The sequence below is a fragment of the Sitophilus oryzae genome, unplaced genomic scaffold, assembly GCF_002938485.1.
Source record: "Sitophilus oryzae breed Bouriz unplaced genomic scaffold, Soryzae_2.0 scaffold_381_pilon_pilon, whole genome shotgun sequence".
Taxonomy (NCBI): Eukaryota; Metazoa; Arthropoda; class Insecta; order Coleoptera; family Curculionidae; genus Sitophilus; species Sitophilus oryzae.
The window spans coordinates 1,133,375-1,153,934 of record NW_022146953.1 but is presented as its reverse complement, the minus strand read 5'-3'; the positions used below and the strand labels follow the sequence as shown (position 1 = coordinate 1,153,934).

The 20,560-nt window shown below is 31.8% G+C and overlaps 1 protein-coding gene across 1 annotated transcript in view; it reads left to right on the top strand.

The window, feature by feature from the left end:
• Positions 1-1,257: 1,257 nt before the first annotated feature.
• The window catches only part of LOC115885333 (lachesin-like), a 45,950-nt gene continuing 26,647 nt past the window's right edge, over positions 1,258-20,560 (top strand). Inside the window, exons 1-2 of the mRNA XM_030904211.1 lie at positions 1,258-1,385; positions 8,249-8,490. Coding sequence (XP_030760071.1) covers positions 8,358-8,490 — 133 coding nt within the window. The 5' untranslated portion in view covers positions 1,258-1,385; positions 8,249-8,357. The remainder of the gene's footprint in view (positions 1,386-8,248; positions 8,491-20,560) is intronic.

Genomic DNA, 20,560 nt, shown 5'->3' with positions numbered 1-20,560 from the left:
ACACGTCAATTTTGTTTGTGAGGGGGTCAACTTTTGCCCCAAAAATAATTGCAAAATATTCAACCCTCTAAGCGGGGTGTCATCCCCAACTTTTTCAAATGGAAAGGGGGTCAAGTGGCGCCGCAATGAAAAGAGCTTTCTATTCTCTATATTTCCCCGCTTCGTTTTTGAAAATCGGTCGAGTCATTGAGAAAATATGAAGGATTGAAATTTGAAAAGTTTATTTAAGCATTTATCAGAGTAAATGATAATTAAGGATAAATTCGACCAATTTGCTGTTTTTTCTTATTATTTCTAGATGTTTCGAAAAATCCTTTTTTATCGAACCTCTACACCCTAAAGACAATCTGTTTTCCAAAAATCAGATTTTTACGTCAAGCGCTTTAAGCAGGATCGTGATTAATCAATGACCAGATTTTTCGAAACACACTGTATAAATTTTTAAAAAATCTTAAAATATGTAAAAAAACAAAATAAAATATACGTGTTTAAGCGTTTTTTCGGAAACTTGACCGTTTTTTAAATAAAAAATATTGTAATATTTGAGGGTTTTACCAGTTTCACCCTTTTGGAACTGGAATTTCGAAAAATCCCTTCTTATCAAACCTCTACACCCTAGAATCAATCTGTATGCCAAAATTGAGCTTCTTACGTTGAGTGATTGGAGCAGGATCGTGATTAATCAGTATGTCAGTCACTTAAGGATTTTATATATTCATATATCAGACATTTTTTTTCTTAAAATGGTTTATAAATATTTCTACATCCTTATTGAACATTGAATACCTTTATTATTCATTACAAAAATATGTTGATAGGATACTACATCACACCACTTAGCACATTCCTCTCGAAGATTATATCTACTATTTACATTTTTTATAAATAAAATTGAATACTACAACTGATACGATCAATTGCATGAGTATAAATAAATATTTTAATAATAAAATTTGAGTTTTACAAAACCTAAATAATCAATTATTACAAGACAAGAAGTTTCCAGAATAAGTAGAAAATTTTTGTAGCACCGATTTAACCTGCTTTTGCCATACCATAAATGCAAAACAACATCATAAAATACTATATAACCCTTCAATCTTTTATTATTTAAACAAACGGTCTGGAATAATAGCCATATCGATATCGCAAGCGCGTTTTCCAGGAATCGTTTCCAGAAATGGCGCCAGACTATCGGACGCCCGGAGCTCTGGATGAACACCGGGACGCCGTTCTGGACAGTCTGATAAGTTTATTTCTCCAGTTTTACCGCGGTTGGATCTGGATTAAGTTGGAATATCGGGACGGTTGGTTTTAGTTCTGATATTGTTTCGGTTGGTTTTGTAAGTAACTGTTCTAAGGTGGAGATATGAATTAGAAATAAGGTAAAAAAATATATTTTTGCAAACGTCACAAAAGTATTCATTATTGTAACATGATTTGACATTATACAATAGTATATTGTTTTATTAGAAGTAAAAATGACACTTCTTGTTGCGAGGGTGTAAGTTTGTCATATAGTTGAGGCACAAAAAGCATTTTTACCTCGAATAGAACATGCAATTTATTTTTCTAAACGCCACAAATAATTATTACACAATTTCAAACGTTCCAAATAATATAAAAAGATTTAAAAGTTTTACCTTGTATATACCTGTATATATATTTGACATTTTATGTCAATTTAATAATATATTTTCGTACTTTTGTGCTTATTTTTATGCCTAGACGTTAAAATGACTTTTTTATATTGTCAATCACGTCGCAAGAATTAACACTTTTGTGACGTTTGAATGACGTTTAAATATTTTTACATTAGGCTTTATGCAGTAATAGGCAAATTAAAATGTCTCCTTTTTTCCATAGTTTAATTCAAAGATTATTAATATCTCCACTGAGCCCATAGAATTTTCAAAAAAAGATTAATATTATTACAGAAATCGCCATCAACAATGGATATAAGTGTTCCCTTATTTATTTAATGATTATGATTTGATTTTGTGATTATATGATAAATAAAAAACAAAAGAAAATTTTTAAATATGTCAATTACAAAGACAATAGCAGTTAACGACTTTTGAATTATACATATTTTTAATTGAACCAAAAAAATATGAAAAAATCTTAATAAAATAGAATCCAAAATTATATTAATTTATTAAGTACATATAATATTATTATTTAGATATCGTTGGATGTACAAAATTCTCAAAAAACATGTACGTAACTCAGAAAATCTGTAAATTTACAGAAAAACCTAAGTTTAGAGAAAAAGTGTTAATTTAGAGAAAATGTGTAAATTTACAGGAAAAGTGTAAATTTACAGAAAAACTGCAAGTTTACAGGAAAAGTGTAAATTTACAGAAAAACCTAAATTTAGAGAAAAAGTGTTAATTTAGAGAAAATGTGTAAATTTACAGGAAAAGTGTAAATTTACAGAAGAATGTAAGTAAATTTACAGGAAAAGTGTAAATTTACAGAAGAATGTAAATTATACAGAAAAACTGTAAGTTTCCAAAAAAAGTGTAATTTTACAAAAAGCCCTAAATTTACAAAAGGATTGTAAATTTATAGAAAAATGTAAATTATACAGAAAAACTGTAAGTTTACAAAAAAGTGTAAGTTTACAGAAAAACTGCAAGTTTACAGGAAAAGTGTAAATTTACAGAAAAATCTAAATTTAGTGAAAAAAGTGTTAATTTAGAGAAAATGTGTAAATTTACAGGAAAAGTGTAAATTTACAGAAAAACTGCAAGTTTACAGGAAAAGTGTAAATTTACAGAAAAACCTAAATTTAGAGAAAAAGTGTTAATTTAGAGAAAATGTGTAAATTTACAGGAAAAGTGTAAATTTACAGAAGAATGTAAATTATACAGAAAAACTGTAAGTTTACAAAAAAAGTGTAAGTTTACAGAAAAGCCGTAAATTTACAAAAGAATTGTAAATTTACAGAAAAATGTAAATTATACAGAAAAACTGTAAGTTTACAAAAAAGTGTAAGTTTACAGAAAAGCTGTATATTTACAGAAAGACTGTAAATTTACATACAAAGTGTAAATTTACAGAAAAAGTGTAAATTATACAGAAAAACTATAAGTTTACAGAAAATCCGTAAACTTACAAAAAAAAAGTGTAAATTTACAGAAAATGTGTAAATTTACAGAAAAAAATGTAAATTTACAGAAAAAATGTAAATTTACAAAAAAAAATTAAATTTACAAGAAAAGTGTAAATTTATGAAAATAATGTAAATTTTTCTTAAAAAATTCAACGTTGTTATAGCAGCTCTACCTTTTTTCATATTTTGAAACATCTAAAAGCGTATTTTATTATAATACTAATATTTAATGGTACTCTATGCAAATTTTTGATTGTTGTGCGATGCAAAATGTGATGCGAATGAACTGAAACGCCATTGTTTTCCCGAAAACAATTATTATTATGGTTAAACGTCTCCCTGCACGTCGTTTACGCACGAGTTCCATTCGGAACCGTTCAATTATACTGAAACAACAAAATCCCTATTTGTTATTGTTTGTCTCTCTGTCTATTCGTCCCTTTCTATCCTGTGGAAGCGTATAGGTATCCCGGATCCATACAAACATAGAGTCGACCGTTTTGTTTGTGCTGCCTTTAATGTTTGCCTGTGAGTTTTTACAATTGCTTCCCCTTCGAGGATGTGTTTTGTATATAAATTATTTTGAATAATTTTTCTATTTTTTTTTTTTGAAAGCTTCAATATGAAAGATTTCAACAAAAATGAGGTAGATACGGTTTTATATGAATTAGTTCTCCATCTAGATATATATATAAATTCTTGTTCCTCAATAAAACTGGAAACAAAATATCAAAAGGATTAAGACAAGTATATTGCCTGTCACCAACTTTATTCAAAATATACGCCAACCAAGTTTTAAAGCAGTGGAAAAGCAAATGGAGAGGCATCGACGTACCAAAAAGTGAAGATTCTTGCTTATACACTTGACAATTCGCTGACGACCACTTAAAGAGGAATACCAAGTTTGGGAACTGGAGATGAATATCACAAAAACTAAATATCTCTGCTTTGGATCGGATCAAGCAGCAATAAAACTGGATAACGAATACATACAAATATGTAACGAATACAAATACCTAGGCGTTACTTTCGATAAATCCGGTAAAGTGGACAACGAAATAAGCTCGAGAATAGTCAAGTTTTGGAAGTGTTCACTCCCTTTCTAAAGAGATTGTTTGCTTTTTCGTTTCTTGGTGAAGTCCTCCAGAGTAGAAGGATTTTATTTTCTTTGCCTAGTTTATTATTTTATTTATTGGTTCGAGCTATTACTTCTTGGTTAAATTAAACTATACTGCCCTGAGTTAAAGCTATTTTCTACCGCACTTTTTACTTGATTTTGCCATTTTTTTATTGGGCGTAATAGTACTCCTCCGCAAAATTAATACTAAACAATTTTTCGAAAATTGCAATTGCTTAAAAAGCCATAACTTGGTTTAATGGTGCAAACTGAACTGTAAATTGGGCAATAATGTTATCTAAGAACCTTAATTAACTTAAAGTTTTGGAGTACTCGCGCCGTCCCATAATCGTCTTTGCCGCTGTTTAAGTTTGTGTTAACGCCCAGCTCTAATTATTACTTGGCCTCTAATGACCATCATCAAACCCTAAGCGAGACCATTACATTTTTTCTTTTGTCCCTCTACTGTCTATACTATCTGCCAATTTTTGACTATACAGGGTGGTCCTTAGAATAAGTAGGAGGGGGGGTTAATCTCTGCGACCTTAGATATCTATTGTGTCCCCCTTTCTTGAGTTATAACTCATCATACAGTCCCAGGACTTCCTACGGAGACCCGTGTCCTTCACAGTCGAGGAGCTACGACCCAGGCCGGGTAGACGAAACGGTAGCTTGTGTCGCCTGTTGGGTTTAGAGGTAGGAGGTAGGCTCCCGACCCTTGGAGGAGGTGGTAACTTGTATGCCACTTGCGGAGGATGGTCTCACGCAAGTGTCAGCCACCTCTCCTGTAGTTCTCTTTGGGTTTGACCCCTTGGAACTTTCATTGTTACTGTTCCCAGTGTTGCTAGAGGGTTTCCCCACAGCTTCACCGGTGATGTTTTTATTACTATTATTACCAGATCTCATAGTGTTCCCATGAGTCGCTAGGGCCGGTCGGTCCACTTCTACAGAGCCCCGCATGTAGAAGTAAGGGGTAAAATACAATGGGGTGCCCCCCGATGCCCCAAGGTTGAGGCTGTCCGTAGCCCCGCCCGGTATCGTTATATGTCTTGGTGCAATTCCCTGGCTACGACACTACAGTAAGGGACAAGATGATGAGTGAGATACAGTCAGGGACAAGATGATGAGTGAGATGCTTCTTAGACCAAGCCAAGCCAACCAACGACAAGGTCTTGCATCTCCTAGGGGAAGCAGGGTGGTCCTAACTGTACTCTGGAAACTTCGGCATCATATTCTGCACCTAAAAATAAGTAAAAAAGTTTATGATTTCAGTCTAATAACTATTTAGTCAATATGTTTAATTTATGTCGATGATGACAGGTATTGATAATTTCGATTCCAAATATCTCGAGAACCATTACTCGTAGCGATTTTCACCAAGAGACCTTTTTTACGTAAAACACATCGTAAACGTATATTTTTTTACTCAACAGCTTTATACAAGTATGGACGAAAAGTTATTACTCTTCAAACCAGTTAAAAATATGTAGGTGGTGCCCTCTACAAGTAGGAGTCATATGGACATCAAAATCAAATTTCTCATGTCAAAAAGCTCCTAGACACCAATTTTCATCCAAATATTGACGTTACTTCAGAAATTATTTGGAAAAAATCAAAATAAAAATGAAACTTCTACACCCTGTATCTTTTTTTACTTATTTTTAGCTGCAGAATATGCTGCCGATATTTCCGGAATACAGTTCGGTTTACCCTGTATATGTATAGCCTAAACGTCAAATTTAGTAATTACCACAGTCATTGAGACATAAAAAGGAGACATGTGGTTATTTATTACAAAAATTAACTTGTTAAGATGTCATATAATATTATAACAATAATTTATTTGACATTTTGGGGTATTTTTTTCCACTTTACACAGTCTAGTCTCTTTCTCCGCAGGATTTGAGAGTTAAAATGGCACCGAAAGTTCCCAAGTCGCCCTCGGGGAAGCTTTAAAGCCCTTGTTCGACATCTAACAGGTGTTAGAGCAGTTCGGAGCTCTTCCACTGGAGCCGGCTTTTAAGAATTGAGTGTAGAAACCTGTAACAGCTCGCGGGTTCAAACTTTGAAGCTATCGTCTGAATTAAACTATACTTAAAAGTAATTAAATGAATCAATTTTAACTACTTCACAGAAACATTAATTCCTGTTGTATTTATAAACTATTAGTTTGATAAAAAAAATACATTTTGAGGAGTGTACTTGTTAACCCTAGATCATATATACTTACGTGGATAAGTAAATCACTATGGAAACTGTCGCAAACATATCAACGACTTCCATTTATCTTTTTTCTTTGTTGCAAACGTGGTGCTTCTATTCTATCTATCCTTGTGGAGGACCTATCGTTCGCGCGCCAAATTTGAACATTAATTTTAAAAATTTAATTTGTATAATACATATATTTGAACAATAAATTGAATGTTTAGTGTCACAAAAATTAAATTATATAAAAAATACATTTAGCCGCTCCGTACGAATATCAATATTCTTAGGAAATCTAACCAGAAAGTATGCATGTGGTTTAATATAAATAAAAGAACAACTGAATACTTTACTTGCCTATAAAAGAATAATTCGGAGACCTTTATATTAGAACTTCCACATATCAAACACTTTCTAGTCATTTTTACTAGTGTTTAGAATGTCCAACGAAAAAAAAATAACAATGTATAATTTGTACTTTTTTTTAAATAGACCCTACATCGTCTCTCCATGCTCCTGATCAGGTTGTCGAACTCTTCTTGAGGTACAGCCTGCCACGCTGCATTCGCGGCCCGAACCAGATCCCTACGAGTTTCACGAGGCATAGCCATTCTCAAAATTCTTCTTTGGACCGCGTCCCATACGTGTTCGATGGGGTTGAGGTCAGGAGATTGTGCCGGCCAGGGTAAGATGTTTAATTGATGAGCATTGATGAACTCACTTACCACTCTGGCTGTATGAGGCTGTGCATTGTCATGCATGAGCATGAAGTTTCTCCCAAAATAATTGGCATATGGTAACACGACAGGCTCAAGAATTAAATCACGATATGTGATTCCTGTTAGAAACCTTTCAAGAAAAACGAGATCGATTTTTCGGCCTAACTGGACTCCTCCCCAGACCATAACTGTTCCACCTTGATAAGGGTGCATTTCCTGAACATGATCCAACCGAATAAGATTTCCCGGTTCTCTCCATACCCTAAGCCTTCTCGAATCCGGATGAATTCCAAAGCGTGACTCATCCATGAAAAGAACATTGGCCCATTGTTCATTTGACCACTGAACATGATCTTGAGCCCACAAATATCGTACCTCTCGATTTCCTCTCGTTCAGGTTTGAGCTCTGCTTCTTAAGTGGGCGTCTGCTTCTTAAGTTGACCTCTCTTAATCTATTGCGAAGAGTGTCAGGACTAACGGTTACATTATGTGTTTCCTGGAGAATTAAACTAAGCTCTGGTGCTGTAAGAGTTGGTCGGCGTCGAGCATTTAATTGTAAAAAATGATCTTGCTGAGGGGTAGTAATGCGATGTCGCCCTGTGTGCCTTTCAGCAACATCTCCACTTTCACGGTAGCGTGCACTTAATCGCGATATTACACCTTGAGTTGTATTTAATGCTCTGGCTACGTTGATTTGGCGCATTCCAGCTTCGAGCATACCCATGGTCCTTAGCATTTCGTCTCTGTTAAGATGTCTACGCTCCATAATGTCGTTTAATACTAAACAGACCTTATTTATGAATTCCACATATCAAACACTATCTAGTCAAAAACATAGCCAGTACATGCTAAATTCGAACAATTGATGCTAGATGCTTTTTATACATTTGGCAAAAAATGCACAAACACTTCTGCAAATATTCCAAATTTAGAAATAACTAGTGTGACTACTTCGTTTCAATCGAAGTAGAAAGAATCGGCCTACAAATATGTGGTTGTTTATTCAAAACATTGATTTTTCCGGTGTGTTTATATTTAAAACTCTTAATTACTAGAGTTAATAACAGTTATATATTTCCTTCTTTTCAGAAATCTACATGAACTCTTAAAGCAAGACAACTTTTAAATGTTTCTTTCAACACAAGTTTAAAGGAAAAACCAGAAATAACTTCAGAGATACTCTAATCAAATCGTAGTCATGTCATCACTGGATCTAGTGTCAAGTTTCAATACGTCACCTTCAAGTCACACCTTGTTTCAACTAAATATTATTACCATGTCAGTAATAATGTTACCCTGTGGTATAGTTGCTCTCAACCGATATTTACCAGGTAAGAAAGCAATATGTTTTATACATACTAAGCAATTCTAGCGTCCCCACTGGACAATTTTACCCTTAAGAGTCCATATTTTATTAGTCCGAAAAAGTAGCAAAATAATAAGCGTTCGGCATTTAATGTTTTATGTAAAACTGGCCAGGTATTTTTTCACAAATGAAGGAAAAAATTAAAGATAAAGGATTATATTATATCCGTATTGTAGCACATTTTTAGATAACTTCTTTATTTTTAAGATTTTGATGGACAAACATCAACAAAATATTCCTTAAGTTTGGACTAAATTTTCTCGAAAATAAAAACATAATTTAAAATTTCGTTACAGTACGAAAATAGATTGAAGTTTTGTGATTACAGTGATGTATAATTTATATGGTTTTGTAACAAATTACTCGCTATTTTATGGCAAATGCTGAAGTTCTGCAAACCTTAATCAAGCCTTAATCAAAGCACGTGTGTTTGGAATTTTAAAATGGCCGGTTTTTTTGTCTACACCTTTGATACATTTTAACTGTACAGATAAAACGTTGAATTAGTATTAGTGTTTTAATAAATATTAAACAAAGAAAATTAATTTAAATAAAACTAACACTACTCAGCACTATAAAAGAAGATATAAATACTTAAAATCAAATAACAGGCTTTTACTGGGGGCCTTGGGAATAAAAAAGAAGATTAAACCTAAGAATTTCAAAGAAGAATTATTCAACTTCTGTTGTTTCAGGTTGCTAAGTTTCCCAGTTTTGTTGATTTTAATCTTAATCTATTCTTTATTCACTTCCTGCTTTGTTTTTATTGTATTTCGTGTCTTTTCCTTCTAACAATTCAGCAATAATACATTATAATCAAGAAGATTTTTTTTTATAATAAAACAAGCTTTTGTATAATGCCACTTTAGAAATTCTTATAGGAAAATACAATATATACCGTATGATCGAAAAAAAGAGGTTGCAGTTGGATTGGAAATAATTTTTACATACAAAAAGACTACGATCTTTATTTTAAAGCCATGTTTGACGCTGCTTTTTTATAGTTCGGTATTATAATCAATAGAAAGTCTGGAGATCGTACAGATCTCAAAAAACTAATGTACGTAATCGACTATCGATGAGCTACATTTAAAAAATTAATTATTGATAAAAAATTGTGTTTCTTCGTATATCGGAGAATGACTGGAAAGCCAATGAACAGATTTTGATGCTGTTTTCACTGCCTGAAAGCTTGTTTTATATGGCAGTTGACCAAATATACAGGGTGGTCCGAACTGTATTCGTGAAACTTCGTCAAAGTGTCAAAGTTTCATTATTATTTCGGTTTTTTCCAAATAATGTTTGAACTATTGTCGATATTTGGATGAAAATTTGTGTCTGGGTGTTTTTTGACATGGGAAATTTAATTTCTATGTCAATATGTGTCCTACTCATAGAGAGCGCCACCTACATGTTTTTTAATTATTTTGAAGAGTGATAACTTATCGGGTACGGACCCTTGACTGAAATGATAAATTTAGGAACATTTTATTTTTTAAAATTAATCATAAATTTTACTTTCTGTTGAACTTTAAGCACAAAAACGTTTCAAATTTATGATTTCAGTCTAATAACTATTTAGTCAACGTGTTTATTTTTCGTCAATAATGACGTGTATTGACTATTTCCATTCTAAATATCTCGAGAAACATTACTCGTAGCGATTTTTACCAAGAGACCTTTTTTACTTAAAAAACGTCGTAATTGTATATTTTTTTACTTAGTAGTTTTATACAGGTACGGACGAAAAGTTATTACTCTTCAAACCTGTTAAACAAATTGTAGATGGCGCCCTCTACAAGTAGGAGTCATATTGACATCAAAATCAAACTTGTCATGTCAAAAAACTTCCAGAAACTAATTTTCAGCGAAATATCGACGTAAGTTCATAAATTATTTAGAAACAATCGAAATAATATGCTGCCAAAGTTTCCAGAATACAATTTGGACCAACCTGTATAGCGAGTAAAAAATAGAGGCAAAATTTGTATAGGAATTCATTATTTTCTTGATCGAATTTACTTAAATCTTGGTATTACTTGATACGTTTTGACTGAGCGGGTAAGACTGACAGGTAAACCGTCACGTATAGACGCGGCTTTAATGACAGTTGCAGGGGATGACCTAGATTGAGATCACGAGTAGCATAAATAATAAATTCAAGTTCGCATAAAGCTGATTTATAGAACTGCTGTAATAAAAGGGGTTAAATGCCAGTTTTATGTCTTTCCCGGTTAAAAATCGAGTTAATGAATGAGCATGGAGTGTTTCTTGTAGTCTAACTGTGGCATTTTTGATATAATAGCTTCCGGGTTTGGTATTCAAGCGTCGTTTGCTTCTTTTGCAGTAATAAAAGTCAGTCACTTTGTTTTATTGACATATCATGCTGGTTAAAATTATTCTGGTGAATTATTACTCGTCGTACAGTCTCAGGGCTTTGATAAAAAGCCAGTATGTGAGACGGTTTTACAGAGGTTAGTTTTCCACCTCCGATACCAGTGTAGTGTACCAGGTGTTCTGATGTTTTCCCATTGGCCAAATTTGTTGACCTTCTCTAGGCATTCTTGAGTTGATCTTCTACTGAGTTGATCTGACTTCATAGAGGACACAAACAGTAATTATGTCTTTGTAGAGGTTTCATTTCTTGAAAAGAATAAAATGCCATTTTAACAGGACGTCAACGGTTTTTTATATCTATCTATCAATGCCTAAAATGCAAAAGCAACTTTAGTCAGCATAGGTAAACAAGTTCAAATTGTTAACTGGCACTAAAAAACATAAACGAGTTTTTTTAAACTAAATCGGTCCAAAATAAAACACAAAATATACGTAATAATAAATAAACATATACATATACATACGCCTAATTATAAATTCTTTTAAGTATCCATTGCTTCTTTGACTTGGTAGGTATTTTAAGTTTTTCTATTTCTGTGATTTTAAATTTAAGAGAAAATTCGATAACTTTCCACTTGATAAAACTTACGGAAAGTATCTTTTACCTGCAGTTTTCCATATCGAGGAAACTCAGTTAAAAAAGGAAATATACACTGAAAAAACACAATACTTAAATTACGTAAATACGTAATACGTAATAGTTATTTTTTATACAAGACGGTAAAATGGTATTTTATCGTATGAATTAATTTCGGGAGACGATAATGCAATTTTATCGTCGTGTATAAAACAATATTCTTTTCCATAGCGAGTTACGTTTTAAAAAATATTGAGAAATTATTATTTCAAGGAATTTATTACAAGTAGAAAAAATATTGTGCTGGGTTAGCGTTGGTTTCTATGTAATTTGACAAATAAATTAAGCTACAGGACACTGTCTTCTTTAGTTGTCAGTTTTGAGTCAATATTTTTTAATTCTCTTTCGTGTCGATTGCTGATTGAATTGGAACCAGAAATGGCTCAAAACGAAATAAGTAAATTAACAACAGATATTCAGGCTGAGGCGACAAACGCCATATCCAAACTACTTCTATTTAAATCCTGAATAACTTATGAAAAGAAATACAAAAATTTTCAAAAATGGAAGCAATTAAAAAACGTGCGAGAAGAAATAAAGCTTTTAACCTATCCTCGCTGTTAAAGTATCATTTAATCTACTAAAGTACTATTTTATCTACTATTTTTGATAGATATAAGGCAATTTTAACAGTTGCTATGGAAAAAAAATAATTTTTGTAACTTCAAAATTAAAGACTTTAATAAAAAAAGATTAAAACCTTTAACCGCTTGTATTGACCCTACGTTACGCCGCTGAACGATAGCTACCTCAAAAATCAAAGTAAATCTTTATTTTTCGAATTTTTTTTCAGTGTAGCATATAAATAAAAGAAAATGCAACCTATAAAAGATGAATATTAAGATCGGGCCATAGAAAATCGAGGAAATCGACTCAGAGCAAAGCCTTATCCGCTATTTTCTTCATGAATAAATTAAATTACGTTTTCCCGAAGCAATACAGAAAACTTTCTGTTAATCCGGAGTAAAATGAAAGCGCATGTTGGAGATCAAAGAGCCTGAAACACATACGAGGAATTAAATCTACTTGCAGAGTAAGGAACACTGTTCAAAATTTGTATTTTAGATAGAGGGAACGTTAAACTTTATTGCTGAAAATGTAATTTTTAAACATTTTTTTTTTTGAAAAAATTATGGATGGAAACATCCTAAAACAAGAAATTTCTCATTCTTGATTTAAGTAAGAACAGTATCATGGAAAAATCTGGGACCTCAGACCACAGATGGTGCACTGGTTGTACACTGGAGCAATGCTCAGCCTCAGCAACGTGGTATACAGACGGGTCAAAGACCGCTGAAGGAACAGGAGCTGGAGTATTTGAAGAAAAACCTCATTTCTGAGATGCTGATAAAGGAAATCAATATTATGAAGCAACTAGTTCAAGTTAAAGCTTCAAAGTAATGTTGGTTTATTAAAATCAAAATAAATCATCTAAAAATATCGATTGGAAAAACTTGTGCGGTATTTCCTCCAAACGATAAGAGTTTTCCAGGAACATTTCCAAAGTTATCGAATGCCTCTGATGGAGTGTACTTTATAAGAAAACTTTGAATTCCTTGTCGAAAGTTTATATTAGTTCTTTCTTTATTAATATATAGTACAACAGTAGCAATGTCATGATTGAGGTTGAAGAACAATTATTTATTAATAGAGAAAAAAAAGGTTTATTGAAGTGGAGTTTTAATTAAGTTTTTCAAGAAAGAGGAAATTAAAAAAGGTGCCAGGTTATGTCAACATGACTGGGACTTGATAGAATGATACTGAGAAACTTTTAATCAATTTACAAGGTTTTTTCAGACGTTCAGAATTTATTTTTGTGTTCTTGATAAATTTTTAATTCTGGTCTTTCACATTTTCAAGAAAATACACCCTCTAACTAAATTAAGATTTAATTTAACTCAGTATCTTAATAGAGGAGGTGTATTGTTAAAATAGGGGAATTATGCAATATGACTATCTAATAATAAAATTCTCGTGTCACGAAACGGCTTGACCGATTTTGATGAAATTTTATATGTATATTCAGTAGGTCTGAGAATAGGTTGTTATCTATTTTTTGTGGCATTAAAAATACATACAACCCTAAATTTTCACCCTCTACCATCAACACCTATTTTTTCATAGCGATATAAGTAATTTAATAATTTTCAACTCCGGTCGATTAATGATCAATTATCACAGCGCTCTATGTCTCTTCCACTCATATATCATCATTTATCATCTCACTTTTTCTAGTAAAATTATCCTAGGAATAATCCTAGGAATAATCCTAGGAATAATCCTAGAATAATCCTAGGAATAATCCTAGGAATAATTCTAGGAATAATCCTAGAAATAATCCTAGAAATAACCCTAGGAATAAATCTAGAAATAGTCCTAGGAATAATCCTAGAAGTAATGTATATGGCAAAACAACGTTTGCCAAGTCAGCTAGTTAATCTATAAAATCGATTAATATTTAAATTCGATTTTTGACGGTGTTATTTCGCTGTTCCACTGCAACTTTTTCAGATCTTATGTAGTCGTATTTTAATCTCTAGGTTACATTTTCTATTCTCCAGTCCTATTGTTTTCAAAAACTCTAGTAACTTGGATACTGAAGCCTCTATATAATTATTTATCAATATTCTATCATTACTTAGGACCAAACTAAAAAATATATCGCGATGTAAAAATCATAGTATACTATTTAAAAAGGCGTAGATATTGGTAGAAACAAGGAAAAGAACTTAAAAAAAATATTATGTACAAATAAATATAAAAAAAAACTGTAATAACTCAGAGATTCCCAATTTTGCTAAGAATGTGTATACAAATTAGCATGATCAACCAGAAGTTTAATTACCAATTAGCATTAGAGAAACAAAATCCGCATACTTTTGACCAAATCGCTTTTTTTTAATAATTTTTTGAAAAATAAGAAAAATTAACAAAACAAGAAAAAAAACAAACAATTGCATAATATTTACAAGACCTAAATACAAAACACATATCACATTCGAATTCTTTCCTTTTTGTAATAAAATCGGACCTTTGAGGTCTAGATTTTCCACGGAAATCGCATAATAAACCTAAAGAACGGTGTTCCACGAGGTGGAAATATAATAAAATTTCACACATGCGAGCGCGTGTGTGTGCAGGAGATTCGGGTTCAATGACAGATAGGAAAAATACCGAAGGAAAACGCGAATTAAACAGCATTTTTCTTGTTTTTTTTTAATTTCCCAATAAAGTGAGCTTATACAGTGTGTTAAAAAACTTACTACTTTAATCCTTATAGATACAGTAATTTCAACAAATGATATAAAAAGCTAGTTTTTTACGTAAAACAGGTGCTCTTCGTTTAGTTCGAAAAGATGAACGGTTTTCAGGATTACAATGCATCGATTTTAGTTTTAGTGAAAAGATTGTAAAAAACTGTAAAGAAATTATAAATAAATTAATCTCCTGATTTCGGCATTTAAAATTTACACATACATTTTTATTCTTCTCTATCTATCTAGCATTAATGAACGTATTAAAGAAAATCACCCATTTCATTCTGTAAAATGAAATGAGTGCCAATGTCATAGATCTTGTCATCACTGAAACACATAAAATTATTCGATATGAAAAACAAAAATTGGACACCTTAAACAACAATGTGAATACGTAAAAAAAGACAAAAAACCAATCTTATTATATGTTTTTAGAGTCATTACTACTCTGATTCCTCTATTGTAAGTAGTGAGAACATGGATTCTACTGGCAGCACCTCTGGTTAGAAACACTGCATTATTTAAGTAATAAACACATTATTTTCAGATGTACACGATTCTTCTTTTATAATTATTTTTAATGTAATAATCTAAATAACTTTGAAAACATAAAAAATGTTTTCTTAAAAAGTATTTTATTTTAATAAAAGTATTTAGGAAATACGTATTTTATATCTAGTATTTCAAATACCTTTTTCAAAAGTATGCTTAGAAGTATCTTGTAGCTTGTATTTCAGATACATTTTATGAGGTATCCTGTACAGGGTGGGTCAAATTCGACGCTTTTAAATGGAAACACCCTTTTCTATAGGAGATAGACGAAAACTAATATCGGTGTCTGGAGCTCAATTTTTGTCAAAAACATGATGGTGAAAAACCGCATGTCGATATCTGGTACCGTTTCGGAGTTACGGGGTGTTTTCAAAAATATGCATTTTTAACAAATCGTTGTAACTTTTTGCTATGGAAAATTTTGTATTTTTATGAAAACATTTCCAAAGCACCTTTTTACGTAGAATTTAATGGTTTAAGTATAATTTTTTTAAAATTAATAATTTAAGATTTATCAACAGAAAACTTGATTTTTTATATGGGACACCCTGTATATTTTTAATTTATTGAAAAGAATTTAAAATTACCTTTCCAAAAATATAACACACTTGATATTTTGCTCGTCGAGATATAGAGTATATAAAATTTCGCCCGCTTTAAATAAGTAAGCTTTGAACAGCACCGGCTGTAATGCAAAAAAATTTTAGCTGTGAGCATCAATTAAAACGAAAATAATATTCGCTATGAGAGATGCAGAATTTTATAACAATTTAAAATATATTTAACCAACATCAACACATTTAAACTATCTAATAACAATAAAAATAAATAGCAAACCAAGACATGAGATTTTTACAGGTGTTCAACATATCAACCGTCTTCTGTTATGGACAGACGGGGCAGTTTTTGAACATTTCTCGCGGAATTCATTAACTCAGTGGGGGTGAAAAATACCCTCTCATAACTGCAAAGTATTTCTAATTCTTGTCTAGATTATACGGAACAATAAGGAACCTTTATTCTTCCGCAAATATATACATAGGATTAGATCCATGGGCACTAAGTCAGGCGGCTTCGACGGCCAACGGCTGGAATCTTGGTTAGCTATTCAATTATTCTTGAAATTGGCTGCAAAAATTTGCTGATAACTTCAGCGTTCGGAGGCGGTGCGTCGTCTTGCTGGAAAATATGTTTTTCGGGTTCCATTAAGGGCATTTCATCAATAAGGGGTCCAAAGCCTACTAGTTAAAAGTGGCGAACTTTTAAAAATTCTGTATTTCGTATTAAGATTAAAGGTAATTTTAAATTAAGGTAATTTTAAATTCTTTTCAATAAATTAAAAATATAGAGGGTGTCCCAAATAAAAAATCTATTTTTCTGTTGATAACTCTTAAATTATTAATTTTAAAAAAATTATACTTAAACCATTAAATTCTACGTAAAAAGGTGCTTTGGAAATGTTTTCATAGAAATACAAAATTTTCCATAGCAAAAAAGTTACAGCGATTTGTTAAAAATGCACATTTTTGAAAAACACCCCGTAACTCCGAAACGGTAACAGATATCGATATCCGGTTTTCACCATCATGTTTTTGACAAAAATTGAGCTCAGACACCGATATTAGTTTTCGTCTATCTCCTATAGAAAAGGGTGTTTCCATTTAAAAGCCTCGAATTTGACCCACCTTGTACATCTCTGAAAATAAATGATTATATATGAATATACATTCGTATAAAAACAAATTTTCTTGCTTTAACTTAAAATAAATTTATTATAAAATAAAATAACGTTACCTCAGCTTTCTCGATACATCATAAATTTATTAAGAGAAGTAATATTTTCATTTTCTGTTTTGCGAAAGGGAAAAAACAACTTTTGCCTTTTAGACGGTTTTTAGTATTCATCCCCTGCTATTTCCCATCCCGGTTTCACGGTGTATACGTCACGCATAGATATATTCCCCCCGTCGGTATCCAGAAATGTCTCGATTATGACAGAACGGTTCCCACAGGAATACGGAATCTTATTATTTATTTCAAATGAAAAACAATTTTTTTACCAGGTATATAACGGGTGATAACTTTTTTATATTATTTTTATTAATTTTTATGATTTTGCGTCAGTAGATAGCCCCTTTAAAATTCTCTATATTTTTATAAAGTGCTCTGAATTAACCTACATATACTCACAAAATTTAATTTCAATACAAACAGTCGTTCTCCTTGGAGCCTCCGCGGCGTATGAGAGGCGCCACCCTGTACAGGGTGTCCCACTAACAATAGCTCTCGGCAGTTTGAACGTAGACGCTAGGGGGCGCTTTCTTACAATTTAACAAACAGCGCGATTTTTCCAAAAAATTAAATACGATAGTATATGTAATTTTAGCTGATAGTAAAGAGTATTAAATGCTTAAAAAGTCAGCGAAAACCGCATCTTGATATCTTCTTTCAAACCGAAGATATTAGCAAAATTTTAATAAATACCAAAAAATAAGCCGTTAATTACCTTATTTTTACAACACGGTATCAGTAGTCCTCTTGATTATGTCCATTCTAACAAAAAAATAACATAGAAACAGTTAGTTAATTTTAAAATCGACGAAAATACCATAATACCAGATGTATTAATATCTAATAATTAAGATATTAATAACTGTGAACAAGAATCGATAATTCAGTGAAGTCAAGTAGGGTTTGGAAAAAAGATGCTTTTGACGTAATTGTATAAACGTCAAATTGTTATTAGATCAACATTTTGATAGTCTTTTATCTTTTGATTGCTTTTTCAAAATGTTAACAACTTCAGCTACTTCAAATAATAAAGGCATTTTGAAAAAACAATTAAAAGATAAAAAAAACTTAAACCCTTTGACACAAAAACAACCTCCACTAATAATATAATAAAAACAATTCCCGCAATAATAAACTAGATAGCTATTTTATTAAGGCCATTAAATCGTGACGCTTAAGATATCCCATCGCTATAGTCATTTACTTTGCTGATATCAACATAAAGCAATTCTCCGTAATCGAGGTTAATCATCAGAGTTAATGACCGTAAAATCGCCCAATAGAAAACGAAATTACCGCTCAATGTACAGGCGAATTGTCAAACTATAGAGAAATAATAAATCTATGGCTCCATCTCTCTTAGACGTACCGACGTTGGCGCTTAACTCATCAGAGTTCGCCCTGATATTGCGGAGTTTCATGCTAATTTGACAAGACAATAAGGAGGAATCGATACCGGAGATTTTGAACGGAACCTTAAGATTTTCTGGTTAAAAGATGTCCAGAATTTAAATATACGTCGCCGTACCTGTAGACACACAACAAAAAAGATATTTATTGAAAATTCGATCAAAAGGTAGTAATTAATGCTGTTAACAGATGCTTTTCGTAGGCAACTCTTACTTTTGTGTGGAACTGAATCGCATAGGGATCTTATTAAGTCGGAGTGAGATAAATGCTGACGGTGTGTTGTTGCGTCGTTGCCACATTTCTCCGATACGCCTTTCCCTATCAATTAACGTAAAATCACGATTACATAATCGGATTATTTTTAAAGGACTCTATTTTTTTCGAAAAAATAACTAGATAAAATCATTAGATATGTTTCTGAGCATCTCAAACTGAATTGTAAGGATATCGTTAGGGTGTCCCTTTTTTATAACGAGATAAGGTCAGTAATCGCGATAATTTAAAAATTGAACTTTTTAACACATAACAGGCGATAACTCAAGAACCACTTTAGATATTGAAACTTTTTTTATTATGAATTTCAGATCATTTACAAGATGTTTAAATAAGACAAATTCGATAAGCTTGTTTTTTTTTCATTCGCGTAACTTTTTTATTAAAGATTTTCACATACTGTCTGCGAAGAAAATATAGCAGAAATATTAAGAAAGTTTTTGAAAAACGTTTGGCAACGTTTTTACTGTTCTCTCTTTGTTCAGTACATTACAAACGCATTATACTCTCCTTACATACGGAAATCTCTACCTAAAAACTAATCTTTTCGAGCCCTTAAGAGACCTAACAATCTAGCTAGAAAAGGAACGAACAGTCCACTAACTAAACCAGAAACGTTCTATTTAATACAATACAATTATAATCATAAATTAAAGAATTATACCTATAATGATCTATAAAAGCATATTATAAACTGACCATCATGTGCAGTAAAATTATGTTCATAATTTAATGTAAAATGTAATACCAAGCTTTTTCGACCCATATATTCTTTGAAATACAATATAATTATAATCAGAAATTAGAAAAATATACTCAGAAGTATAAATGAAGAAAATTGTTACAAACGGACAATCATATCTAGTAAAATTATGTACACAATTTAGTCTAAAATATTCCAAGCTTTTTGGACTCATACATTCTATGTCACAGAATATAACTATGATCACAAATTAGAGGATTATACTCAGAAGGGTATATGAAGAAAATTATAACAAACTGGCAATCATATCCAGTAAAGTTATGAACATAAATTAGTGTAAAATGTAACCTAACCTAACCATAAACATTGATACGACTAATATTGGATATGGAGAACTAACCTTTGTAATACCGTCTCAAATACTGGCTTTTGTCAAAGTCCTGAGTCTGTAAGATGAGTTATAACACAAAAGGTCGCGGTGATTAACTCCTCCCAAACAATCTTAAATCTGCAATAGAGCTTACTCTATCTCTCTGGCTCGATTCCGCTTAATTTTGAGGAGAATTAGCAACAGCTAACGTTGTATAAGCGCGATATTTTGCAGCTTATTCGGGTTGGTAAAGTGAGAAAGGGGTGGTTTATATAACTAAACGACCACTAAGGGATGCATTTGCGTCTAGCGCCTTAATTTGAAAGGATGGATTCAATGAAAGTTGAATTAAAAGCCTTGTGAAAAGGGTATTTTCTGTTTAGATGAGACTTTTTACTTAAAAAAATAATGTGTAACATGAATGTATAATTTTTTAACAGGTTAAAAAGCAAAGTATAAAACAGTCAATGTTAATGACAATGTATTCTCTATCTATTTTCAATCCTTTGTTGGTCGAGTCTAGTTAACAGAAGATTTCTTCTAGCGTTGCTGTAGTCTTCTTGTCATACTTCTTTCCCGTTCTTTTATATATAATTATACTTATTTTGACGTGTTTGTATATTATATTGGCGAGAGGTTTTCTAT